At 40.6% G+C, this 26,201-nt stretch overlaps 1 protein-coding gene across 6 annotated transcripts in view; it reads left to right on the top strand.

The window, feature by feature from the left end:
* dysf (dysferlin, limb girdle muscular dystrophy 2B (autosomal recessive)) overlaps positions 1 to 26,201 on the top strand; it is a 114,709-nt gene that overhangs the window by 20,675 nt on the left and 67,833 nt on the right. For 3 of the 6 annotated variants that reach the window (XM_085349234.1, XM_085349206.1, XM_085349217.1), the window contains exons 5-38: positions 1,395 to 1,518; positions 2,173 to 2,429; positions 2,513 to 2,641; positions 2,729 to 2,791; positions 2,921 to 2,971; positions 3,109 to 3,139; positions 4,326 to 4,441; positions 4,587 to 4,713; positions 4,801 to 4,904; positions 5,041 to 5,109; positions 5,201 to 5,244; positions 5,583 to 5,665; positions 9,490 to 9,522; positions 9,778 to 9,893; positions 10,281 to 10,394; positions 10,486 to 10,663; positions 11,542 to 11,666; positions 11,904 to 12,010; positions 12,470 to 12,665; positions 13,022 to 13,168; positions 13,274 to 13,405; positions 13,498 to 13,664; positions 15,512 to 15,626; positions 15,702 to 15,807; positions 15,888 to 16,030; positions 17,173 to 17,346; positions 18,181 to 18,265; positions 18,371 to 18,448; positions 22,502 to 22,683; positions 22,800 to 22,940; positions 23,080 to 23,109; positions 23,201 to 23,236; positions 23,953 to 23,994; positions 25,405 to 25,506. In XM_085349234.1, the coding sequence (XP_085205360.1) occupies positions 1,395 to 1,518; positions 2,173 to 2,429; positions 2,513 to 2,641; positions 2,729 to 2,791; positions 2,921 to 2,971; positions 3,109 to 3,139; positions 4,326 to 4,441; positions 4,587 to 4,713; positions 4,801 to 4,904; positions 5,041 to 5,109; positions 5,201 to 5,244; positions 5,583 to 5,665; positions 9,490 to 9,522; positions 9,778 to 9,893; positions 10,281 to 10,394; positions 10,486 to 10,663; positions 11,542 to 11,666; positions 11,904 to 12,010; positions 12,470 to 12,665; positions 13,022 to 13,168; positions 13,274 to 13,405; positions 13,498 to 13,664; positions 15,512 to 15,626; positions 15,702 to 15,807; positions 15,888 to 16,030; positions 17,173 to 17,346; positions 18,181 to 18,265; positions 18,371 to 18,448; positions 22,502 to 22,683; positions 22,800 to 22,940; positions 23,080 to 23,109; positions 23,201 to 23,236; positions 23,953 to 23,994; positions 25,405 to 25,506 (3,747 nt within the window). The remainder of the gene's footprint in view (positions 1 to 1,394; positions 1,519 to 2,172; positions 2,430 to 2,512; positions 2,642 to 2,728; positions 2,792 to 2,920; positions 2,972 to 3,108; positions 3,140 to 4,325; positions 4,442 to 4,586; positions 4,714 to 4,800; positions 4,905 to 5,040; positions 5,110 to 5,200; positions 5,245 to 5,582; positions 5,666 to 9,489; positions 9,523 to 9,777; positions 9,894 to 10,280; positions 10,395 to 10,485; positions 10,664 to 11,541; positions 11,667 to 11,903; positions 12,011 to 12,469; positions 12,666 to 13,021; positions 13,169 to 13,273; positions 13,406 to 13,497; positions 13,665 to 15,511; positions 15,627 to 15,701; positions 15,808 to 15,887; positions 16,031 to 17,172; positions 17,347 to 18,180; positions 18,266 to 18,370; positions 18,449 to 22,501; positions 22,684 to 22,799; positions 22,941 to 23,079; positions 23,110 to 23,200; positions 23,237 to 23,952; positions 23,995 to 25,404; positions 25,507 to 26,201) is intronic. The other 3 variants (XM_085349229.1, XM_085349242.1, XM_085349250.1) reach the window with 1 other exon arrangement.

Raw genomic sequence — 26,201 nt, 5'->3', positions numbered from 1 at the left:
GGTGGTGGTGAGGTTAAATGCCACTTTGAGTTTGGGTAGAGAACCATAAGTGAAGAATGGTGGGCTCGTCCAGGATTTAAACCAGGGACAAATTGCACTTTAAACTTGAACCAGACCAGTGAAACGGTTCTTTCTGCCAGTGTGCAGAAGTTTAACTACATATTTAATCCCTGAGATATCTTATATACAAAAGTGAAGTACTATTTCAACTGAAGGAAAGTCAGCACAACTCTTTGAGCTTAAACTAAACTACAGAAATCTATAATTGAATTACTTTGGTGAAATACAAATGGCTACAGGGGAGGTCTTCATCAGTAGGAAAAGTTGTAGCTTATACAAATAAACTATACAATTACACAATTAAAAGTCCAAATATTATGTTCTCCTTTGCATTTTCCGAAAGCGATCCAGTGTCCCAGACTGGAATCTTTGCCAGGCCAAGTCATGTTTGACACCCCTGCCCTAGACCAATGAGCCACATGTTTTATGCATAATTTGTGCTGAGGTGTATGATGAAGTGAAATTCTCTAAGTTTAATTATCCCAACTTGTAGGGCACAAAAAACCCCAAAACAAATAAAACTGCGAAAAAGTGCTAAAAAAATAATTGCAGTTCCTCCAAAGGCCTGTAGAGGCACTAAATAGAAGTCACGACTTCCTGTCTTAAAAGCTTAAACTTAACAGCATTAATCACAGCCTGGTTTAAATAACTGTTTTGGCCTCGTTGGATAGTTTCCACCACCAAAACAACTGAACACAGAGTGAAATGGTTTTATAACTCAGTCTTGCATCAGTTTTAGTAAATCTGAAGGTAGGGTGGCAAACTCTGTCTCTAAGCCTAACCCGGATGATACAGATGAATAGCATGGGTAGCATAAAGGCCACTGCAGTTAAGTTACTTATTAAGTGCCATCCGCTGACCTGCTCTTCCATCATCTTTTACTGTACTTCTCCAGAGACGTATACAAGTGTCCTATGCATTCACTTCCTCTTTGCCTTCTTATGTATGATTAGTTCCAGCTGAGTGTGCACCTGTTCGCCATCCTCTCGTTATCCTGCCTGTGTATTTAAGTCCTCAGTCCTCAGGCCACAACAACAAATGGTCCTCTGTTTGTTGTTGTGGCCCCCACATTTGCTGTGTGTTCTTGCATAAGCACCATGTTCTCTAGCCATGTCATGAAATGTTGAGTGCAAGATTTTTAGTTCTAGTTTATCTTTTCTTTGTTTTCTTTCAGCATTCATATACCTAGTTTTAGTTTGTGTACTCCAGCAATAAAGCTGCCACCTTTAGTTAAGCATTTTGTCTCCAAGCCCTGCGTTTGGGTCCTACATTCTGCCTGCCACACAGCCAAACATGACAGATCTTCTACAAGTTGTGTTTTCTGCCTCCCATAGGCCACGCTGACCCTGCAAGTTTCCTACCTTCCTCCTCCGGGATCGGCTCCGATGTTTCAGTCTCCTCCCCAGCTGGACCCTCAGCCTCATAACAATCCCAGTGTGGAGCTGGACACGGTCACAAGTAACCTCAGCGTGTCATATAGTGAAACAATAATTGCAGTGGTGTGAAAAAGTGTTTACCCCTTTCGAGATGCTGTGTTACTTTTACAGCAGATGTAATGACACACATACACACATTGTGGTCAGCTGACCACTCCTGGGGGGGTCACCACTGTTTCAAGTTTTCTCCATTTGTGGGTAATGTCTCTCACTGTGGTTCACTTGAGTCCCAAAGCTATAGAAATGCTTTGTAACCTTTTCCAGACTGAGCGATCTCAATTACTTTGTTTCCCATTTGTTCCTGAATTACCTTGTGTTGTGGCTCCATGTCTGGCTTTTCGTCTACACCACTTTGTCAGGCAGGTCCTATTTAAGTGATATCGTCAATCACATTTTCACACAGGTTTTTTCCTCCTTTAATAATAAACACCTTCATTTAGAAACTGAACTGCATTTTGTATTTACTTATTATCTTTATCAAATATTTAAACTTATCTGATGATCTGACACATTTATGTGTAAAACAAAAACATACAAAGACACTGGAAGAGTGCAAACACTTTTTCACACCACTGTATGTTTTTTTCCCCTTCTTCTGTTTCCATTTGCCCAACCCAGTGTCTCCATTTTGTTAGTTTACCCCAAGATTTATTTCCTGGGACTACTTTCTGTGCAGTGATCTCTCTGGATACTTTGGGCGAGGAGGATACAGAGAGTATGATGATGCTTGAGCCCACAGAGGACCAGGGAGCAGACGATGGACGCTCCATGGTGATAATTGGTCCTCAGGGGCCCCCGGGCCAGGAATCCCCCACCGCCCAGACGCCCAAGCGTTCACCGCCATCCTACCACACCCAAGGAGGGCTGAGGAAGAGGAGGAGAGGAGCCAGCAGTCAGCCCAAACAGCTACCCAACAAACCACAGGATCTACAGGTTAGTTACAATACTTAAAAAAGACACATTAAAGGAATACTTACACTCCATACATGTTGCTGTCCACACGTGTCCTCTTCCAGATTCGTGTGCGGGTCATTGAGGGACGACAGTTGCCGGGCATCAACATTAAACCTGTTGTTAAGATAGCAGTTGCCGGGCAGTCCAAGAGGACCCGAATCAGAAAGGGGAACAACCCAGTCTTTGATGAGGTGAGTAAATGTTTTTGCTGCTTTTTATTCTAACTTTACATGTTACTTTTTACTCAAACTTCAACTTGCATTTATTTCCCTCCACAGACTTTCTTCCTGAACTTCTTCGAGACACCCTCAGACTTGTTTGACGAACCCATTTTCATCACTGTGAGTGTGACGTTTTTCTCTCTTTTTTTTAAAAATTTGTTTACCTTGAATAAATCCAGTATGTGGGAGAAATTCAACACTATCAGCGTTTCTTATTTTTATCAGAGTTATAATCGTTCTCTTTTTCAGGTATGTGACTCTCGTTCGCTTAGAACTGACGCCGTGATAGGTGAATTCAAGGTAAGAGCTTTAACTTGAGTCTATGATTTCTATGAATATTGGACTGCGGTGTACTGTGATAAATTAGGAGGGGGGGCACGTGTGCTTTGGAAATTAGAAGAACTCAAACATCTGTCTCTGTGTTCTGTTTTCCACAGATGGATGTGGGCACCATCTACAATGAGCACAGTGAGTATATGGTTGTTTGATTTAAACATTTTTAGGTGTATTTGCTTGAAAAAGTTTAAACAAAGATCTAAATGCTAAACTGTAAATTATGTCAGATTGATCATCAGTCTGATGACATTTTTCATTTACTTAGCTTTTAGCCATTTAGTCAGGCAGCTAGCATTCTCACCTCACCTCACAGCAAAAGGGTTCCTGGGCTTATTCCCTGACTTTTTCCCTTGTGTTAGCTGGGAAAGGCTCCAGCATCCCTATGACCCTGATTTGGATACGTGGTTATGAAAAAGGATGAGTGAAGAGCTGTTCTCACACATTGGCACTGCTGCTGTTCTACACAGCAACCTGGCAAATGAAAACTTGACAAATGTTAAAACGGTCTTTAACCTGCCAGGTCCAAAGACTTTGTGATGTCAGATTGAGTCAGGGTGCAAATGCAGTTAACTGTCCAGTGTATTCAACACTAGCAAGTCAGAGTCTTGTGTGCTGCCTACTGCCTGTGTCCATTTAGCTAAACCACATTAGTATTTCCAGGTATGAAAATGTTTCTGAACCATTAGATGATGCCACCCACCGGTTTTCTGAACCACTTTTTGAACCCTCTGTGGTAATTGTTTTTGCTGCTGCCACTTTGTTTTTTGGACCAGAAATAATGATATCTGGATAAGAAGTTGGAGTGCGAAGTTATCAGCTAAAGCTAGCAAGCTTGGATGGACAGCTGTATTCATAGACCTCACAAGCTGTAACATCTCACTTTTAAAGGGTCCAGCAAACATTTATACAAGTGTTAAGAGAACAAAAAGCAAAACAAAACATATTTGAATGTATTATCATTGACTGTCAGGGCAGTCAAAATTAAAATATTTGAAGATATATTCATATCAGTGATACTGATGTGTTAAAATCCATTAAGTCTGTCAAACAATGATGCTTACAGCTAAATAGGAATCCAGGGTGATGATTGTATATAATATTTAGAAAATCAAGATCACTTTTTGGTCCATGCCAATCAGAAAGCTAAGGTTTTTTGTCACATGCTCCATGGGTTGCAGCTTGGTGTCATTATGTCTGGCTTTGTGTGAGAAAGGATAACTGTGAAAAGTTTCTCCTGACGTGTGTCAAAGCTGCTTTTGTTTATCCTGAATTTACAAGCTTCTGGCTTTAAACCTCTCTCTTCCTCCCCTCTTTTCAGGGCACTGCTTCTTGAGGAAGTGGCTTCTGCTTTGTGACCCTGACGACCTCTCTGCTGGGGTCAAAGGCTACCTGAAGGTCAGCTTGTTTGTCTTAGCAGCTGGAGATGAGCCACCGGTGAGTTTCATACTCTTTTACAAAATAGTCCTAGAAGGCTATGAGGTCAATCAAGTAACATGAGTTGTTCTATTTTTACATGGTTGTGCTTTTTCTGTGCAACTCATTATCACAAGTGAGTATTTGTACTTTAATGTGATTGCAGGCTGATAAACGTGAGTGTGTGGAGGATAAAGAGGATATAGAATCAAACCTGTTGAGGCCTGCAGGTCTGTCTTTGAGAGGAGCCTCGTTCAACCTGAGGATCTTCAGAGCTGAAGACCTGCCACAGAGTGAGTCTCTGTTGTTATTCTATGCACATTTGATAAGCTTGAAAAAAAAAATGTATAAAGATTCCTAATATGCTTCTCTGTCTGAAGTGGACGATGCCTTCATGGATGGGATGAGGCAGATTCTTGGCTTTGATAGCAACAGGAAGAATCTGGTGGATCCTCTGGTGGAGATTCACTTTGCTGGCAAAACGGTGCATATGACTCTATAGAAGTTAATTACATTGATAAAATGATTGTTAGTCAACAACCAAATAAAATAAAACTGGAAAGCAAATACGTTTTTAGTTAATAAAAACAAATGTGGATTGTCTTGTTTTTCGTTGTCAGATTTGCACTAAGACTTTGGAAAAGAATGCCAATCCACAGTGGAACCAGCGCCTGGCCATGCCAGTCAGAGTAAGAAATAAAGACAGACTATTCTTGTGCCAAGAAGTTGTATTTTCATTGTCACTAGAAAGTACATGTTTTTTTTCTTTCTTCTTCCCAGTTTCCTTCCATGTGTGAGAAGATGAGGATCAGAATTCTGGACTGGTGATTTTCAGCTAAAATCTCCCTTTCTCACATTTGTTCATCAAACTTAGCATCATTATCAATATTATTTTGACCTCTTTAAAAGATGGGACACCACCAAAAAATAGGGGTGGGCAGTTAATTTCCCACATGAGGAACTGGGACTGTTGTGCAGTGCCACACCAATAAGCTGAACTCAGTTGTGCTCAGTATTAACTTTATCTCTTTATAAGTCCTAGTATTTCATGTAGAAATAGAAACATTAATTATCCCACCACGCCCTAGTGTATAAGATACATTTTGACCTATGTCATTTTGACCTATGCGCTTTGCATCCTTCTATGGCTTTCTCATTTTAGGGATAGAGCCAGTCACAACGACGTTATCGGCACCACCCACCTCTGTATGTCCAAGATCTCCGCCCCCGGAGGAGAGATAGATGGTGAGTAACAAGTTGCAACCAGTCTGAACTAGACTCTACCAGATCAGATTAGGCTGGTTCAGGCTGGATTTAAACTGCACCAAAGTGTTGAAACTTGCCTGGTTTGATTACTGACATCCAGTGATAATCACACTGTTTGAAGCGTTTAACATCACATTCAGCTCTGCCTGAAAGCAGTTAGCATTAGCTTAGGGAAAATGCCCAACCTGTTTTAGAGATATTTTCAGCGAGGTTTCAGCTGATCATACAGGTCAAAATAAGGTTTTTGTCAACTTTAACGTCAACTTACTATAAAAAACTATAAAAACCTTAGTTCTGTCTTCTATTTATATAAATATGTGTACCGTATTTCCCGGACTACAAAGCGCACCTGAATATTAGCCGCACAAGCTAAAATCAGGGGAAAATCCTGTTTTGTACATACATTAGCCGCACCTGACTAAAAGCCGCAGGTGTTTCAATGTTGACTCATCATATGTAAGAGAATATGCACAAAGGGAATTGTCAGGAAAGAGATGGCTGTTTGGAGACACACCCCTTTTATTAATATTTTGAAAAACAAGTTATGGGTACATATTTGCACATGTAGTACATAACAGTAACCTACAGCACACCAGAAAATAGATTCGGACTACCTTTTAGGCTCAGGTGCAGTGACACGGCTTTAACAAGAAGAAAAGTCAGTCATTCACCATCTTTCTCTTCTTCCTGCGCACTAAAACCACCAAAGTCCTCTTCTCCAATGTCGGAAACGAACAGGCTCAGGATGGCTTCGTCATCCACTCTCCGCTTCTCTCCTTCGTTGTCACTTTCAAAACCAAAGAAATCCTCGTTGTCAGTGTCAGAGTCGAACACCCTCAGAAGGGCCGTGGCGGTGTCCTCCTCTCCATCATGCAGCAGTCCAGCCCTTCAAAATCCGTTGGTGATCGTGGATGTTTTCGCACTTTTCCACGCTGTCAGAATCCACCGGTGGAGTTGGGCATAACTTGCTTTTCGCAAGTTTATCGCCGCTCGTCATCCACGACTCCCGCTGAATGCGTAGCGCTACTTTGAAGTTTGTTTTTCGCGCTACTTCGTACGGCACTATGTTGCCTGGCGGACGGACATGTGACTAACATACCACTCTTGAACCCCGATCCTTCCGCCAGGCAACGTAGTGCCGTACAACAGCGGAACAAACAAAACAAATCGTCTTACGATATCACAAAAATCATGGACAATCCATAGAAAAGCCGCACCTGACTAAAAGCCGCAGGGTTCAAAGCTTGTGCAAAAAGTAGCGGCTTATAGCCCGACAATTACGGTAATTTGAGCGGTTTAAACATGAGTGAAACAGCACTGTCTACACTGACAGCCTGCAGCCTGCTTCATTTTGTTTCATGGATTATCTTTGTGCTAGTTATTACCAAACAGACCTGCAGTGGTTGCTGCGGTAAAGTTTCTGGGCAGGTGTATGACAGACTACAGTGAAGTTCTACACCCTACAGGGTAAAAGTGAACACAGTACTATAGATCAAACACTGAGCTTTATTCGGTTTATTTTTTTTAACACGTCAGCTCAGGAAATGACCCAGTTTGATCGGTGTGGTTGATACTCCCTGCAAACACTTAAGTTATTAACTTAGTACCCTCAGGAGCTGCAGCCTGAATCAGTAGATGCATCTGTTAGACTTTAAACAACTTCTGCCACGGTGTGTGTGTTGTTACACCATTTGCTCACACGTTTACTTGAACAATTAGACGTGATAACTGTTTGTCTCAGGTGCTGCTGTCTGTGTTCACAACAGACTTTTCCACTCTCTCTGATGAAATTTTTGCTAACCTTGTTGACTGTGTGCTTCGACAGCAGTTCTACTGGATAAGTTGTTTTTGAATAAGCAAAACCATCCTTACAAGTGGTGCATATTATAGGATTTCCCTTCCCACTTTGTTGTGCACACAACACAATCAGTATTACTGACACTTTTAAAACTGAGATTTTGACTGTGTTGAAGGAATGCCTTCAAGTGTGTGCAGCTTTGAAATACACCACTTTAACTGAATGCATCACTTTATAGTTTATGGCTTTGCTAGTGTGTTAGTTTTCACCAGGATCTCATAAACATGTCTTTACTGTTGTGGTGACTTCCAAATGTGCACATCTCAGTTAATGTCTTTGTTTTAGCGTTTGAAAACTTGAAGTGTAAAGTTTTGAAACACAGAATGAACCCGTGGTTTGTGCATAAAATGCATGGATGTTTCTTCAGTGGCATGCATGAAGACTAACTCGGTAATGTTTGTGTGGGAAACACTGACACTGCTTGAGTTTTCAGTCTTTGATGCCCCCAGCTGCAAAAAAAGAGAAGGGTGCATGAGCTTTGGTCACTGTCAAAAGTCAAAGTCAACTTTATTGTCAATTCTGCCACATGTACAGGACATACAGAGAATAGAAACTACGTTACTCTCAATCCCTAGATAAAATAGCAAATGAAATACCACTGCTTGTGGTAAATGTAATTTCTTCTTTGTCTGGAATACGTGAATAATAATGAGCCATTTTAACCAGACCATGATAAGGAAACACCAGAAAAGTAATAGAACATTCCTCACCAACCGGCCTCAATCAGTCCGACTCCCACCTCTCCCCTCCACTGTCACTCAGCATCGGATCACCCCAGGGCTGCGTTCTCAGCCCCCTACTATACGCCTTGTACACATGTGACTGTACACCAACCCACCCAACAAACGTCATCGTCAAGTATGATGATTACACCACTGTTGGTTGGGCTCATCTCTAAAGGAGATGAGACAGTGTACAGAGCAGAGGTAGAGAACTTGTCCTGCTGGGACTGTATGCTTCTCTGAGCCATGGTCTGAGTAACCTTCATCACTCAGGCCACTCACATACAGACTTTATACTCAGATCAAGTATTTTTGCACTACTTCCAAGCACTTTGCAACATGTTCTCTAAAGTGTTTTATATACATTTCTTTTGTCTTGTGTATATATCCCCGTATATATTTCTCATCTTTGCTATTAATTCCTGCAGTCTACCATTTATATTTATTATTTAATGTGGCGCACCCACAATTTCATTGTACATGTACATTGACAATAAAGGGCTATTATGTTCTATTCTATTTTATTCTATTGTATCAGTGCAGTAAGCTGTGTCACTGTGCCAGAAGTATTGCAGTACTCAAGAAAACTCTGTTGTATTCTATGGTGCTGCAAAAAAGACCCTTTTTCATCCACTACATCCCTCATTACACCTGGTTTGAAAAAACAAAACAAGTTGGCAAGAGTAAAAATGTTTAACTTTAGGCTTCGAAAGAGGACTTAACGATCCATGGTGGCTGTGTACATCTTTAATAACCACCCATGGTTAAAAGTGATTCACTCACCTTCATGTTTTTCATCAGCTCTTTTCCTCCTTTCTTTAACTTTTGTTGCCAATAACTGTGAGTGATTTCCTGTTTCATGTTGTAAGGCCATCAACCAGATTTCCCTCCAAATCTGACTCACACATAGTGTTGATGCTGCTTCTGGCAGCAAGGGTCTAACTTTATCAGCATTGTTTATGTGGTAAAAATAACAATAATCAGGGACAAAAATATTTAATCTTTCATAGACTTTCTAAAGTTTTTCTAAAAGTATTTTATATTAAGTACCTTTTTCTGCCATTACTCGGTTGCCCACCTTGTTTAAAGTCATGTACTTCAAACAAGCTAAGCTGAAGTGTTTTGCATGTCGTGTTTGGGCTTTGAGTTTGAGTGGCGTTCAAAACACATCTGTTTCCTCTTGTTCTGTGATTCTGAACCATCCTTCCTTTCTACGCATTCAGATGACTTGACTCCACGGAGCGTCCACTCTGGCAGTACGTCCACCATCCTCTCTGTACTGTAACGCTTTTGTGTGCAAGAGTTGGGCAGTCATTTGCACTGTCTCACTTCACTGTTGTGATGTTCTCTTCTCTAAACTCAAATCTCCTTCAATCATGGTTAAATTTTGGAGAAATCTAGAAAATATCTAATCACTGCAATTGTATTTAATCATACCTGCTTGATTCTAATCATAGTTCTGCATCTTAACCCCTCCATAATAAAACATTATGTCCTTTTTGTCCCCACAGTGGATGACAGTCTTGGTTTCCTGCCAACATTTGGTCCATGTTTTGTAAACCTATACGGCAGCCCCAGAGAGTTCACCGCCTTCAATGACCCCCATGAGGCTCTTAACTTGGGAAAAGTAACCTATTTATCTTTGTTAATGCGTTCATGATCTCCATGGCTAGTTTCAAGTCCTTTTGAATTCAATATCATGTTCATTTTGTAAACTATGGACCCATTTGGAGCACAAAAAGGAGAATTAGGCAGAGAATTAGCCTGCTTTTGTGCAGGCCCAGTCTGTATCAGATGAGCACACAGTGTCCTTTGGTTTTAAAATATCAAGATGTTGTTGGATCAGAACATTCAGCTCAAGGCTTCATTAGGAATGGTATCACATGTTTTACAGTACAGTACAGGCTGTGGAGGTGTATTTGTTTAAAGGTTATCCATGGTTATCTACACAGACTGGGTTTGTAATGACAAACTGTGACAGTGCCAGCGTCTGTCCCTTTTTTCTGTCCGTCAGGGGGAGGGCGTGGCATACCGAGGCCGGGTTTTACTGGAACTTACCACGAAACTGGTGGATAAGCCGGAGCAAAAAACTGAAGACATACCCTCAGATGATCTTTTGGTGGTGGAGGTGAGAGATTAGGACCTGATTCCAGATAGAAAGATGGATAATTAGACAGATACACTGATCCCTCTTTTCCCCGCCCCTCGCCATCATGCAGAAGTTTCTCAGGAAGAGGAAGTTCTCGCTCTTCGTTGCATTTTACTCGGCCACGCTCCTCCAGGACGTCGACGACGCCATCCAGTTTGAAGTCAGCATCGGCAACTACGGCAACAAGTTCGACTACACCTGCCTTCCTCTGGCCTCCACTACTCAGTTTAGCAGGGCAGTGTTTGACGGTGAGTCAGAGGTCAAAGGTCAGGCTGGAACCGGTGTGACATTCAGAAGGATAATATTCAAAATATAACTTTATGTACTAATATAAGAAAATTTAAACATTTTCAAGATCCCGACGTGTCAAAAAATGGTTGCCACTACAGACACGTACTAAAGCCTGTGGTGATGCACTTGGCACCCCAGTGTAGTTGGCGTACGTTAACAGTTTTTGCCATCCAGACGAGTGTAGTCAACTTCTCATTTGAAACTTTGTTTTCCTCAGTTTTCACTTGCTGGCTAGGTATAGCCATGAAAAACATCAATGCTAAACATATTACACTTACCCCGTGTGTATAAATATGACGCCTTTGCAATCTTCCATATGAGACAGATTAAGATGCCAATACACACCTTATGTTTATCTGTGAGATACCAACAACTCAGAGTATTTGACACTCAGGGAACTAAAAAGGACTGAAATCATGAGCTGTTGGGTAGTTTATGTCTGCTGTACACCTAAATGTGTGTGCAGAAAAGCAAGAGAAATGTTCAAATGTAACAAAGTGGTACACTTGAGCAGTAAATGAGTGAAAATAATAATAACAATTACGCATAAATAAATGATATACAGCATATGTAGTGAACAAATAACTATGTTTCAGGTAGTATGTATTAGTTCTCAAATCATAAAGTCAAATATAGTTTACAGAGGATGATTGGTGTTCAATGATCAGTATCAGATTTCGATGGATCTGCAGTTCAGATGATTAAAAATGTGTATTTTTATAACGCAGATAAATTTCATGCAGATTGTGATTTAAAAACTATGATTTAATTGTTTTTACAGCACTGTCTCTATTCTTGCTGCCTATGTAAATGTGTGTGTGTGCATATGTTTCAGGTTGCCACTATTACTACCTCCCATGGGGAAATGTTAAGCCGGTGGTTGTTCTCTCTTCTGAGTGGGAGGACATCAAGCCAAGGATCGAGGCTCTCAACATGTTGCTGGCCATCACAGACAGGCTGGTGTGTGCCCGAATGTGTCTTCATCTGTACTTGTTACAACTAAATCGAGTTGAAGATTTAAATACTTTATTTTTTATGCAAATATTTAAACATGAAAATAATAGTTGTTTTATGTTATTTTTATCTAAAATTACATTAAAAAAAATCAGTGTTAATAATTTAACTCAAAGCTCCCTGGAGTCGGTTGTTAAATTTGTATGCTGAGCTTTAACTGAGTGAACGGGTTTGTCTGTCCAGGAGGCGAACCTGCAGAGGGTGCAGCTGGCAGTAAAGGCTGGCGGTGATCTGGAGGAGGTGGAGCTCAGAGTGGTGGAGTTGTTGGACCAGCTTATCAGTGACTGCAGGTAAACTCAGTGTTATTTAAACTTATTGTGATCCACTTATTCCCGAGTGTTCATATGTGCTTCATTGCAGGGAGGGAAATCCAGGGAAGTTTTTATTTGTTAATGTGTCATTAAGACTTTGCTGGAAAAAATAGTTAAATTCCTTTAACGACAGATTTTTGCTGGTTAAATTATAGAGTAATTAAAATGATCTCTATCCAGGGAACTGACTCAGTTTAAGTGAGTTCATGTAGCTGCATCAGCCTCAATACATAATATTGAGCTAAGCAGCAATCATCTCTGGAGCATTAAAAGTACATTAATTGTTTTTAGTGACAATAATCTTTGTTCTTTGTTTTAAAAAAAGATATTTATCAACCAGCACGTGCTGCACACATCATTAGCCCCGTGACTTCTCACTGGTGAACTCTTCATTTTCTGCCATGTTTGCTTCCCGTCTTTTTTGCTCTCTTTTCCCAGTGATGAGCTGCCCTCACTCGATCAGTGGCAGTGTGCAACGCCTCTGGATCGCTCGCTGAGGCACGTTCGTACCCTCCACCTGCAGCAGATCACCGCGGCGGCGCTGGCTCTCAAACACGGCCCGGAGACTGAGCTCTCCACGATGCTGGAGCAGGCTGAGGACTGGGCCAACAGGCTGAGGACCATGACTGAAGAGGTGCGTTTAAATAAACTGCTACAGTTTGAGTCAGAAGCTCTTGATATCTGGTGGGTGAAAGTGAGCACAGGAAATAAAAATAAATAAATTGAGTCATTTTTAAGCAAACGTCATATAAGTTTTCCCTTTTCTTGGTCTTCCTATAATGAATTCAAGTATTAATTTTAAATGTTATTCAAGGTGATGAGCTTTGAAAAAAAACAAGCTGACCAACCATTTCCTCTCTGAAAGTTTATCTGGCCTAGAGATGGATGCATAGACACATTCCATAAACTATTATTCATTTAAATTATCCTTTAATGAGAAAACTCGTTACCACTAATTTCTCTCGCTCTTCCTTTACGTCAATCTTCCAGCCCCAGAACAGCCTTCCAGACATCGTGATATGGATGTTGCAGGGTGACCGCAGGGTAGCGTACCACCGCATCCCAGCACACACCGTCATCTTCTCCCAGCAGCACTGTGGGAAACACTGCGGTCAGCTGCAGACTGTCTTTCTTAAGGTGCACACTCACAGTCGAGTAACATCAGAGGACATTACACCTCTTACGTTAATCAGCTTCTTGACACAAAGTGTGACTCACCGTTTGTATGTGTTTGCTGTGCAGTGTCCACAGGGCAGTGGAGGAGAAGCCAAACTTCCCGGTCAGTTGAGGGTTAAAGTTTGGTTTGGATTGGCTGCTGATGTCAAACACTTCAATGAATATGCTGAAGGAAAACTGTCTGTCTTTGCCGAGGCGGTAAGAAGTCGACAGAACTAGAATGAAGTCTCAAAAAGAAGTCTTTAAATATTAGCAATGATCCCAGCCTGCCTCTTTCTCTCTGTCTGTAGTATGAGAACCAGACACGGCTCGCCCTGGTGGGCAGCTGGGGAACTACAGGTTTAACCTACCCCAAGTATAGCGACATCACCGGGAGAGTTAAATTGCCCAAAGAGAGTTTCAAACCCTCGCCCGGCTGGTCCTGGGCTGGAGACTGGTACATCAGCCCCGAGAGGACGTGAGTCTGTTCCTTTAACCTTTCGCACTCTCATTATTCTGTGATTAACAGTTTCAAACTCTGGGCTTTGTTGTGTGCTGAAGCTGTTGGAAAGAACATGGGAATTTTGTGGCTTTAACTGATTTTTTTTAGAGGCACATTTTTAGGTTTAATTTATCCACTAAGATTAACATATTTGCTCCAGATATCAACAAATGGACAGGCTGGAACCCATCAGTCAGTTTTATACATTAAGATGGAGACACTTATACATGTTAGGAAATATATATATTTACAACACTTATGGATTTAGTCTGTGGATTTACTTATTTTCACAGGTGCAGCCCTGAACTTTTCTAGACATTATAATATATAAACGGACTGAACCAGACTATTTCCTGGTGTATGCTACACGTGTGAAAGGAAAGCTATGGCAAATATCTTGATGTGATTCTTTCCAAAATTTTCAGAGGCTCTCTTGTGAAATTTATATAATTATCTTGAATCGAAGCAGGGTCAAAAGTGTTCATACAGTTGCCTAAATCTTTGATTAAGTGGCGCTAAAGGTTCTGGCTGAAGGTCTTAACCTGACAACTTCAAGGTCTATTAAATCACGGTTGGTGATTGAGTGGCAACTGGTAGTTTCTCTTGTCAGCATAGAAAGGATTTGTTTGACAGCACTTACTGGATTGACTGATACTTGAAACGATAAGAAAGTCCGAGCAACTCGGATCAAATAAGGAGAACTCTAGATTCCACAAGTTTGGAAGGTCTGTTTCCATTTCTTAACAGCTACAGATTAATAGACTGTCATTTCAAACAATTCAACACAAGTTAATCAGATGTATAATGACTTTGCTAAGGTCTGGAAGAAGACCCTAACTGTCACAATCAGATGAAAGGAAATTTGTTAGGATGTTTGGGAACAACCCAGAAACGACCAAGGCTCAAGCCTGCCATGAACTGAAAACTTCTGAAACACCAGCATCTCTGTCCACAGTGAAGTGAACTTTAAAATCAACACTTTCAAGCTCAACCTGAAATTTGCAGCTGCCCACATGGACAAGCTTAAATACCTCAAGGAGAAAGGTTTTATGATGAGACGAGACAAAAATTGAGCTATTTGGCCACAATGATAAGAGGGATATTGGAGGATTAGAACATTGCATCAGTTGTCAAGCATGGTGGTGGTGCATCATGCTCTGTGGCTGTTTTGCTTCCAGCGGTACTGCTACATTGCACAAAGTGGGTGGAATAATGAAGGGAGAGGACTACCTCCAAATTCTTCAACTTCACCTCAAATCAACAGTTTGTTGGTTGAAACGTGAACACAGTTGGGTGTTCCAACAAACCAGTGATCACAAACATGCTTCAAAGCTGCGTCTGGAATGGATGAAGCAATCTCATGTTAAGCTTCTGGAATTGCCGTCCCCATAGCCTGACCTCAACCCTATTGAATATTTTTGGAGTTAGCTTAAAAGTTGGGTCCATGTCAGGAAAGCAACCAGTTTAAATGAACTCTACAGTTACTGCCAAGAAAAGTATCCAAATATTCAACCAGAATTGTGCCAGAAGCTTGTTGACGGCTAACAAAAACATCTGGTTGTGCTAATGAACATTTAACTAAATATTAGAGTGTGTGGGGGGTAAATCTGTATACTTTTGACCATGTGTAGATTAGAGAAATCCAAAATTAGAAGTCCAAAATTACCCCAACATTCATGCCTCCGATGATGGATGTAAGCTTCTGACCACAACTGTAGTTGTTTAGCAGTGAGTTAAATGTGGCAAATGAAAATATTTAAACATGAAGGTCATTTGTAAATGAATGTGTATGTATCTGTTGCTTTGTGCTGTTAATACTTCAGACTCCTGTTTGATGTGGATGCCGGTCACATGACCTTCACAGAGGAAGTGTTTGAAAACCAGATGAGGCTACCAGGTGGCCAGTGGATCGGCATGCAGGAAGGATACACGGATGTGGTATGTATAAGTGCTTATGTAACATATTTTGGCTTCAGTCATCGCAGTAAATCTAAGCAAGTGTGTCTTTGTCAGAACGGGGAGAAAGCGGTGCCAAAGGACGAGATTGAGTGTCCACCAGGTTGGGTATGGGAGGAGGTGGAGTGGAGTGAGGATCTCAACAGGGCTGTGGATGATCAAGGTACACACAGGCACACAATAATACCACTTTCAACAATAGAGAGTAAATTAAAACTAATAAGTCCTTTTCTGTGTGTTCAGGCTGGGAGTACGGCATCACCATTCCCCCAGACCGGCGTCCCAAGTCGTGGGTGCCGGCAGAGAAGATGTACCACACCAACCGACGAAGACGATGGATACGGATGAGGCGACGAGACCAGCAGAAGATGGACGCTCTGAGAAAGGTAGCAGAAGAGAAGGAAATGAGTTTGAACAAAATATACTTCATTCACTGTTTTTTCTGACATATTAAATATCGGCGCTTCAACAAAGCCAAAAGCAGGACAAATGAGTCTGCAATGAACAAAGCGGTGACACTTTATAACAAGGGCATGATAAATACAGTTTCAATGTGTGTATTTGCATAACTTTGGGTGTTTTCAGGAAAAGAGATGCAAAATATACTGTAAGCAGTTTTAAGTTCAGCGTAATTTTATGGTAACTTTGCAACAAACCCAACACAATTTCTCCGTCTGACATCAGAAATAAACTGCCCATCGGAGCGTGGGCTGTATTATGTTGATGTACATGATGATGTTCTATTATTCACTCTGAGTCGTGGGCCATATTCTGAAGCATTACCAGCTAATTTTGAGGTGTTGCATGAATGATTGTCAAATAATCCCATAAATAATACATATTGGTCTCTGGAATTCTTAATCCTATTTCTTCATGCTGCATATTGTAAATTCCTCAAGTGTTTTTTTTTCTTGTTTTCTAGGAAGAAATTAAGAAGAAATTATGTTCTTTACTTTTCTCACTCTGGGATTATGATACATTCTGTAACACAGAAGATATCCTACTTTACATCCCATTCTTTTTAGGTCACGGATCCGTGTATCCCCATCATGTCTGCCCATCCTAAGAAATCCGGTGATGTGAAGAAGGCAACCATGATAATAGTCAGAGGAACATTAAAGTCTTAAAGTTTCCATCAGTTTGATGGCTTATTTTATTCCACACACTGTATGTTTTATTTTATTTTATTTTTTTTGTTTATCTTTTGAGAAGATATATTTGACCAAAATATCATGTCAGTAAGGATTTGCTGGCCTGATTTGATGTATAAAGAAAGGAGCTGATGAAGACAAGTGAAAAAATGATGTTAGTCAAAAATGTGGATTAATAGTTTTTCCTAAATTGAATTTTAAAATAAAAATGTAATTACAAAATTAAGTCATGAACAGCTGAAGTTCCCCATAGTAACCACTAGATGGTGGCCAAGCTCCACAAATGAATTTAGGAAAGTTTGCTTTGAGCGTCTCTTCTGCCCTCATGTTTTTATTTTTGGGGAAAAGCTGATTTAAGTTTATGTTCGTGTTCACAGCAGCGTCCAGACGAGGCGGAGAGGGAGGGCTGGGAGTACGCCTCGCTTTTTGGCTGGAGGTTCCACCTCAAGCCCAGGAAGACGGACAGCTTCAGGAGGCGCAGGTGGAGGCGCCGCATGGAGCCGCTGGAGAAGACAGGACCGGCAGCCATCTTTGCCCTTGAGTGTTCTCTGGTGAGGAAGTGCCCCAAATTATGTAGACACCTAAACAATATATAACCCAGGTGTTTTGATTTCACATGTTCAAAACTGCTAATCCTCCTCTGAAAAGTCCTACCCTGAATTTTTGATGGCTGCCTGCAGGCATGTGTTGTTTACCACCACAGGAACTATCAGCTGATTTTTGGATGGTCTCACCTGTAGGAATTCTTTCAGGATTTTTCTCATAGGAAAAATGAAGTGTCTGGACTAAGTTCTCCTGAAAACATTTGATTGGTTAAACTCTTTAAGGTCAACCACATAGTGCCATTTTTAAGAAACAAAGACAACGTCACACAGACCAAATGAAGAACAGTAGAAACAGACTGATGAGGCGCAGGCTGAGACCTGAAGTGAGCTAGAAAGAAAAAACAAAGTGGCTATCACCCAGACCTGGAGAGCCAATACAGAATGAGAACTCAACAGGGTCAGAAACAGAAAAAAAAGGTAAATACTCGCATAAGACTGGAAATCCAGGGGTCAAACCTCCAGTCTCCTGATTAGCACATGACCTGCTCCACCTCCTGCTGCAAAATCAAATTCATCCAGTCCAAATTCTGGGTAATTTATCCCTTAATTGGCCTGGCTTTGTGCTTTATCACTGGTATTTGGCGACATACTTGAAGATGGGCTTAAGTGGACAAAATCATCAAAAATGGTACAGATAAAATAAAATAAAGTGATTTGACCTGTCATTATTTGTGCAGTAAAAGTAACACAGTCTTTTATTTTGAAGGCCACACAGAAAGAAAGTGCTTGTAAAAGGTTTTGTTTCTGTTCTGCTCCTCTCCTCCGACCCTTCCTCCACAGAGCAGTATAGAGGACAAGAATGAAGACAAGTCAGTTACAACCACGTTTGGAGTCAACAGGCCTACCATTTCCTGTTTCTTTGAGCGTAAGGCAGCTTCCTTTTTCCTCCCTTTCTTTCCCGTCCCTGTTTTTGTGTGTATAATGATGTGTGTACATATCTGTGTCTGTGTGTGCATTTGTATATATGCAGGTGGCACTCGATACCATCTGCGGTGCTATCTGTATCAAGCCAGAGACCTGCTGCCCATGGACAAAGACAGCTTCTCAGGTACTGAAGACAATGTTGGAACTGCTGCATCATCTGGCAGCCAAAGTTGACCCCAAATCATTTTTTCCAGCAGTTTTGATGATTTTATTTTGTTAGACACCTTTAATGTTGTTTTCCCCCTTTATTCCAATCCAGACGCCAAATTACCGTATATTCAGTGTTTATTACATAAGATGGATTTTCTTCCGTCCCTCCAGAAAGAAATTAGGGTTGTGGTGATTATCGGAGTGTTATGTTTACATATACAGGACAAAAGTTAAAGGCAGTAAAAGTGATGGTGCTTTTAAAAACATACAAAGTGCAAAATTATCCCAAACTGCATTATCTGTAGGATGCCTTCATCTTTCTGTGTCTTAGAAATAGATTTTTCCTGACTCTGGGTGCATAAACACACAAGACAGAACATGGCCTGCAGCTGCAAATATAACTACAACATGAAGCAAAACCTGGAACAATGAAACTCCATCTGTGAATAGGATCGAAAGATCAAAACACAAGGATAGTTACAACAATGCACAACTAAAGAAAAAAAAAAACTTAATTGTGTCCAAGGCCATGACAGGCTCATTGTTGAGGGAGGGTGGATTGTTTCCACTCACTTGCTACTTCATATCAAGTAGCAGCCTGTTTCTGCCACTAAAAAAGACAAAACAACAAGTATCCATAACTCGAAATTTCGAGTTATTTTCTCGAAATTTTTAGTTAATAAGTCGAAATTTTGAGAAAATAAGTCGAAATTTCGAGATCCTTTTTTTCTTTTTTCTTTTTTTTTGTGGCGGAAACGAGCTTCCATACTAAGAGAGAGAATAATAAACTTGCATTTAACATGTCTCTGCTGCCCCCATGTGGCCGAAAACATATGTTCATAAGTTAAAACATCACTATTGACAAGTGTCTTTTCACGCTTTGTCATTGCTAACAATCCTTTGACTTTTCAAATAAATAAATAAAGTCTTTAAATGCACCGCAGCAGGCGAACCTTACGGGACATGAAGAAAAAGAAGCTTTGATATGAAGCACCGAGTTGTGTATGTGCAGCTGGTGTTACTGCACTGCAGAGGGAAGCAGCGCAGAAAACAGGCGCACAGAATGAGAGAGCAAAGCACACGCACAAAACAACATGTTTTTCTTCCATTCAGAGAGGTCACGGTAACTGCGACTGCTGCGAGCCTGTGTTAATCAGAAACCCACCGCAGACTCACATGTAAAAACAGAGCTCTCAGAGAACAGACGAATGGATGGACGGACAGATGGAGGGGGAGAGCGATGATAGATGGGAGGTTGGTTAAAGACAGGGTTAGAGAGAAAGAAGCTCAGAGAGCATCCTGGCCACAGACTGACATGATGAATCGCTATCACTCTCATTCACTCGGTCTCCTTAGCACGCACACACACACACAATGTAATGGATGAGAAGAGTTGATGGATGGGCTTCACTTGTGCGTTAATCTGGTGTAACATGGCGTCTGGGCATCCATGATTAAAGACGCTGAGGTCTTTCTTGTTTTCTTTTTCCTTCTGTCTGTTGTCTTTTTCTCTGATTGCCTTTCATCTTTTGTCTGTGTTTCTTTCTGCTTTTCCTGCACATCTGTCTTTTTAAGCTTCTCTTTATAGTTCCCCGTTTGCCCTTTGCCGTCTGCCTCTGTTTGTTTGCTTCTTTCAACCTGCTGAAGCAATGATCTTACCAGAGCAAGAAACTGCTTGCTGACGAAGCAACTAGTGGAGCAATCAGCTGATGAAGTGTTTCTTCTCTTTACATGTTTGGTTTACTTCCTGCTTTGATTTAAGCTTTGTGCTCACAAAAGCCACAAAGAGGCGAGACTATTTTCTCTTAATAGTTTAACTTCTTGAGGTTAAAAAAAGCCCAGACGATCCCTTAAACTGCAGTTCCTCAAATGACCACTTGAAGCTGTATTCAAACTAGAGTCCATTCCCATGTTCTCATGTTAAAATGACGTAACTCTTTCCCCCGTAGAGACAATATTTGATTACTTTGGAATTTAAGAACTTGTTTGATTAGATTCTTGGTAGCCCAAGTAGGCTGTACAGGCCTCACTAACGTCTAATACACCCAGGTACTTTATAGAAAGTGCTATGCACTGTGCTCACCACTATTTCTATCAAGCCGGCTGTACTTTGTTATTTTTTGCGGTCATTCATGGGCATACTGTACGCAGAAGATTGAGACAAAAGTTAAACATTGCAGGTTTAACTGCCGCGAAGCTCTTTAGTATTTTATTCTGACAGAGTGTCTTTTGTAAGGATCTATGTTCCCTCAAAAAGCAGAAATAAAGTCATGAAGAATGCTTGTGTGGCTTGATTCCACTGATTCCCCTTCTTGGATTTTTTTCATCATTCTTCCTTTAAACTGTATCTAATCTTGGATCAAAATCTCCACATTTAGAGATAATGCTCTTTTCCTCCTGTCCTCTCCTCCCTCCTTTTCTCTTTCTTTCCATCCTCCCTCCTCTCCTCTTTCTCTTTTCCCAGTCTTCGTTTGCTTATGTCCCTCTGTGGCTCCCACCAGGGTCCTGACTACTGCCGCTTCCCCTCTACACAAACATAAACACACACACTCTCACTAAAAACACACAAGCACAGACTTACATAACCCCCCGGGGCTGTTTGTATTGTGGTTTTTATGAGCTAATGGGATGTTGGAAATGGACGGTAATTGAATGGGTCACCATGGGTGGTGTGTCTGTACACTGTGTGCGAGTGTGTGTGTGTGTCTTAGATATAGGGTTAATTGAGGGCTGGTGGGAAAATGCATCTTAACTTCTGTTTACTCCAATGCTAACGGCTCCACAGAGACTCTTTACCCGGCCTGAAACAACAAACTACTCAGTCTGTGTAACTGTACGTAGGCTACATGTGTTTAATTCAGAGTGTGTGTGTGTGTGTGTGTGTGTGTGTGTGTGTGTGTGTGTGTGTGTGTGTTTAACATGGAGGAGAGCCGTTTTAACCTGGAATAACAAACTTCCCAGAGCGGCGTTCCCAGCCCTCTGTCTCCAGCTTGGCATTCCCAAGCTGCTGATGTCACTGTGCAGGACGCCAGGACAGTTTGGACATAATCGTGCATAAGTTTGTACTGCTATACTTGCGAGGACCGTCTTTAAAAACTCACTCAGCATCTTCAATAATAACCTTGCTCTCTGCTTTGCAAATTAGGGCGGCAAAAGCTCGTAAGCAGCTTCCAAAACCTTCGCCCAGAAGATGTTGCAACCATTTAATTTTCCTTTTGTTTTCTTTTTTTTTTGGGAGTGACCAAAATGAGACCCAGTGTGAAAAACAGAAACTACCCTTTCTGCTTATACATGTTTGGTCTCTCTGAGAAGTTGCATTATATTTCATTCTTTCTAATTTGCAAGTGACAAATCTTCTCATTAATGCATCACTAAGGGCCAGCTTCTTGAAACTCTTCAGTATCCATCAAGCTAGATGTAATAGTTCACCCATCTCCTAAACCCCACTAGTACGACCCCTGTAGACGATGCAGGGTCTGGAGATGACTCTGTTTCACTGGGCCTGTGGGTTGGATACAATTCACTGGGACTCCTTTAAGGCTCTGGATGTTGAGGGGCTGCCCTGGTTGACACTCCTCTGCAGCATTGGTGAAGTTCTGGGTAGGCCTGTCTGGATTAGCAGATTATAGTGGTGGTGGTGGTAACTTTTTAAAGGAAAAGGACCTGAGCTTATGTTCCAACTCCAGGAGGATAATACTCCTTATCCTCCCTGTGAAGGTCCACAGTGGGAGGAAATGGCTGGAAGAGGGCGCTATGGGCTTCCCTTCTAAAATGGGTATTCTCTTGGACCCAGATAAGTGGATGGATGGAACTGTCATGCAAAAAATCCTTTTAATAATCCAGTCTAATACATCAATAACATTATATCTTCCATAGGTAAAGGAAACCCTATAGGTTGAGTAAACAAATATTGAGCCATTAAAAAATAAATGACCTCACTCTGCCAAACGTCCAGACCTTGAGTCATATGTACTCTCACCAAGTTTAAACTAGCGAAAAGAAAGGCTCACAGTGTTTTTCTCTCCAGACCCCTACGCGATCGTATCCTTCCTCCACCAATCCCAGAAGACGGTGACGGTGCGAAACACTCTCAATCCCACCTGGGACCAGACGCTCATCTTCTATGAAGTGGAGATTTTTGGCGACTCCGAGGTCACGATGGCCAGCCCCCCCAATATTATAGTGGAACTCTACGATCAGGACACATACGTGAGTGTTTAAATCTCATGAAAGCTATTTAGAGGTCTTTGAACATCTGTTTGTCTTCCTATATTGCTAAAACATGGATGTAACATGTATGTCTATGTTGTGTTTTCATTCTTCAGGGAGCTGATGAGTTCATGGGTCGCTGCGTGTGCCAGCCCTCACTGACTCGGTCGCCACGCCTGGCCTGGTTCCCAATTCGCAGAGGGGACAAGAACGCTGGCGAGCTGCTGGCTGCCTTTGAGCTTATACGCAGAGAAAAGGTCAGAGGTCAACTTGACACTTTCACCTACTGGTCTTTTTCCTTCTTGTCATATTCAAAGTTTTTAAAAAGGCATGTGGTTCTGATATGGATGCTTTAGTCTTTGAGGACGAGTCTTGATTTCACTGTTATTCCAACAGCCGTCACTTCACCATATTCCAGGTCAAGAGGTACGTTTATCTCCATTTTTTCCCATTCCTTCTTGAATTTTTGTCTTTTCCATTTAACTTTGAAATATAACTCATGTCGTATCACCTACAGGGAGATTTCCTGACTTCCACCCACATCTTAGATGAGGTAAAACCACACCAAGTATTGTACCGTTTTTCTCTAAATTTAAATGTTTGACAGTAAACATGACTGATATGAGACTATCACACAGTCTAGGAGAGTCAAAGAGTAAATATTCATAAAAAAATTTAAATAACTTTTTTTTCCCCCCATTTTTGATTTTTGTTAGGAAAAGTCTCAAAGTAAGCAAACTGGCTAAATCAGAATAATTTATTATGAAGTCCTTTCTTCAGTTTTTCTTTCTGCTGCTTTCTTCATAAACTGTATGTAAAAGATAGAAGGGGACACAGTGATGTTCTATTTTGAAGCCACAACTTTAACATTTTTTGTAATTCCCTGATCGAGGATCGGATCAAACGTAACTTGTCAGTCACAAAGTTACTACACCATGAACAATACGGTGCTTTATGACCTATTTTACTGTAATTGGGAGCCATAATTGACAAAAGCATCTTGAAACTGGAGATCATAAAATAAGCAAGTGACATCAAAGGCAAATAAAAATTAACGCTAATTTCTGCAGTTCCTCCAGTAGCCAGATTCATGGCACTTCTGCATTTGTCTTCACTTCAGCTTTATGCGTCTTGTATGCAGTATACAGCCTGTCTTCCAGTCGTATCAAAAACACCCCACATGTTGCAGTATATTTGTGCAGTTACAGCTCTTTTCATTTATCTTTTGTGCTGAATTATTTTCTTTTTTCTTCATTCTGGCTTCTTCAGCTGATGTTTCCAGGATTCCTCTCTGAAAACCTGCAGCAATGGGTACAATATAGAAACACAAAGTCAAATCCATCCATGGTCATCCCATTTGATGTCTCTGTCCATTTACTGCATACGCTAATAATTTTATCTCATGTGCATGTTAAAAGCCATCCCCTTTTTCTAAAACTTGAAATGTTTATTTACTTATTTTTGATCAGCAGTAATCTAACACTGTGTGGTTTTTACACGTGGTTTGTTGTATGTTGTATGCAGATGCGTATGGAAGTCCAAAGACAGCATGCATGCAGACTTTAAATCATTTTTACCTTTTTTATAGGAGCTTAAGAAAGTTTCACTTTCAGAAGATTCCAGATTAAATTTTATCATTAGTGAGTACAGTTAATAATTTTGTGTCACAGAAAGAAAGAGAACATTATATCATAATCAGATAATGTTTCTGTTACTATAATTACACCTTTTTAGGAAAACATACTGAAGCTCAGAAGGAGAAATGCTTACCGATGTTGTCTTTGGTCTTCTACAGATTCTTGTAGGTGCAAAAATATTTTTGCCTCTTATGCATTTTAATCGCATCTTAATTTTACATATATTTGGATTATGTGGTTTATAAATTTACAATGTAGGAAATTTAATGTGATGCATATTTTTATATTTTTCAGTCAAACTTAAAATTGACAAACACAATGAGTTTCAAATACATTCAACGTGTTTTATATGATTTTAGGATTAACATGCTTGTTGGGTCTTCTACATTACTTTTGTATTCAAAATATTTAATCCAAATAAATGTTAAATTTGCATGCTTTAAAATACATAACAGGCTGCTTGTTGTAAAGTACTATTTTATGCTTTTTAAAGTGTTTTTTTTAATGTTAAATGTTATTACATTTGTGTGGTATTAACACTCTAAAACAAAATTGATATACTCATCCTAAACATTGTCATTTAACATTTCTTCATGTTTGTTTCCATAGAACAATTCACCTGGCAGTAAATAGCACGGCAAGCTGTTTAAATCGTTGTTGTGCATTCATGTGCTGCTTGGATGGTCCCGACCTGGGAAATTCCTCTTCAGAATTTGATGTGTTCTTAAATTTGAATTTGGAAACAGCAAAAACACTACAGAGATTAAAGACTTGTTATCCAGCTAATAAATGTGTTTTCTGCCTAATCTACGTTATTGCTCATGGACTGCTTTAAACAGTGACAATGTCATATCACCTTCTTGATTAAACGTTAGCCATATAAGTCAATTGATTTAAAGTTTCTTACCTTAAACCAAACCTTTACCAGATTTTTGTGTAATTTCAAGTCACTAAAGTCACCCAGAAAAGGGGATTTTCCTAGTCGGGGAGTCATTTCTCAGATGATTCCAATACTCCATGACTGCACAAATTCTCATTGGTCACTTGTTGATGACCTGCTACTTTCCTGCATCCATATTCACAGCCGGAGGAGTCAGACCTTCCCTACCCACCGCCTCAGAGAGAGCCAAATGTCTTCATGATTCCTCAGGGAATCAAACCTGTTCTGCAGAGAACCGCCATCGAGGTATCACTAATTATCTGCTTTAACTTTTCTGTTTCATTATCACCACCTTCCTGGGTGCTGAGAAACGGTGAAAATGATCATAGTCTTTTGATCCCTGGTACTGATTCTCTATTGTGTTATGTGTGTCTTAATTATAGATGACTTTAGCTTTATTAGTTCCCTTTAGCCTTCCCTTGCTGTTCCCTCAGGCTTGTCTTTGTGTTGGTCTTGTCTGTCATGGTCCTTAGTTTAGTTGTGTTACGTTGATCTAATATTGCTGTTCTGCTGTGTCTCTCTTCCTGTTTTATTTTGGTACATGTTGAACTCTGTGTCCTGTGTTGGGTTTGTCGTCCTGTGTCTTGTTATCCATGATTTGTTTTCACTGTGTCTCCCACCTGTTTACCCCTCGCCTCATTACCATGTGTATAAATTGTCTTGTCTTGTCCTTTGTTGGATCATCGTGTTTCCTATTTCTTGCCGTCCCTGTTTGTAGCGTCACTGTAGTTATTTCTTTAAAGCTCCCAGTGTTTCCCACAAGTTCCTGCTTTTCCTGCTGGATTTTTGGTTTGCCTTAAAGCTTGGTTTCATTTAATGCTTCTCTATGAGTCTGGATCTGGTGTCCTCTTCAGTCATTATATATGATAAAAATCTGTTCAACTGAGAGTTTCTGTTGTTTTTCAGTATTAATATTTTTATAATTTAAACTCAAAGAAACT

Source organism: Diplotaxodon limnothrissa, linkage group LG3, assembly GCF_057381915.1.
Source record: "Diplotaxodon limnothrissa isolate DT_005_m linkage group LG3, D_limnothrissa_male_GT1.1, whole genome shotgun sequence".
Classification (NCBI taxonomy): Eukaryota; Metazoa; Chordata; class Actinopteri; order Cichliformes; family Cichlidae; genus Diplotaxodon; species Diplotaxodon limnothrissa.
Note: the sequence above shows the minus strand (reverse complement) of the source record. Positions and strands in the feature narration are given on the sequence as shown.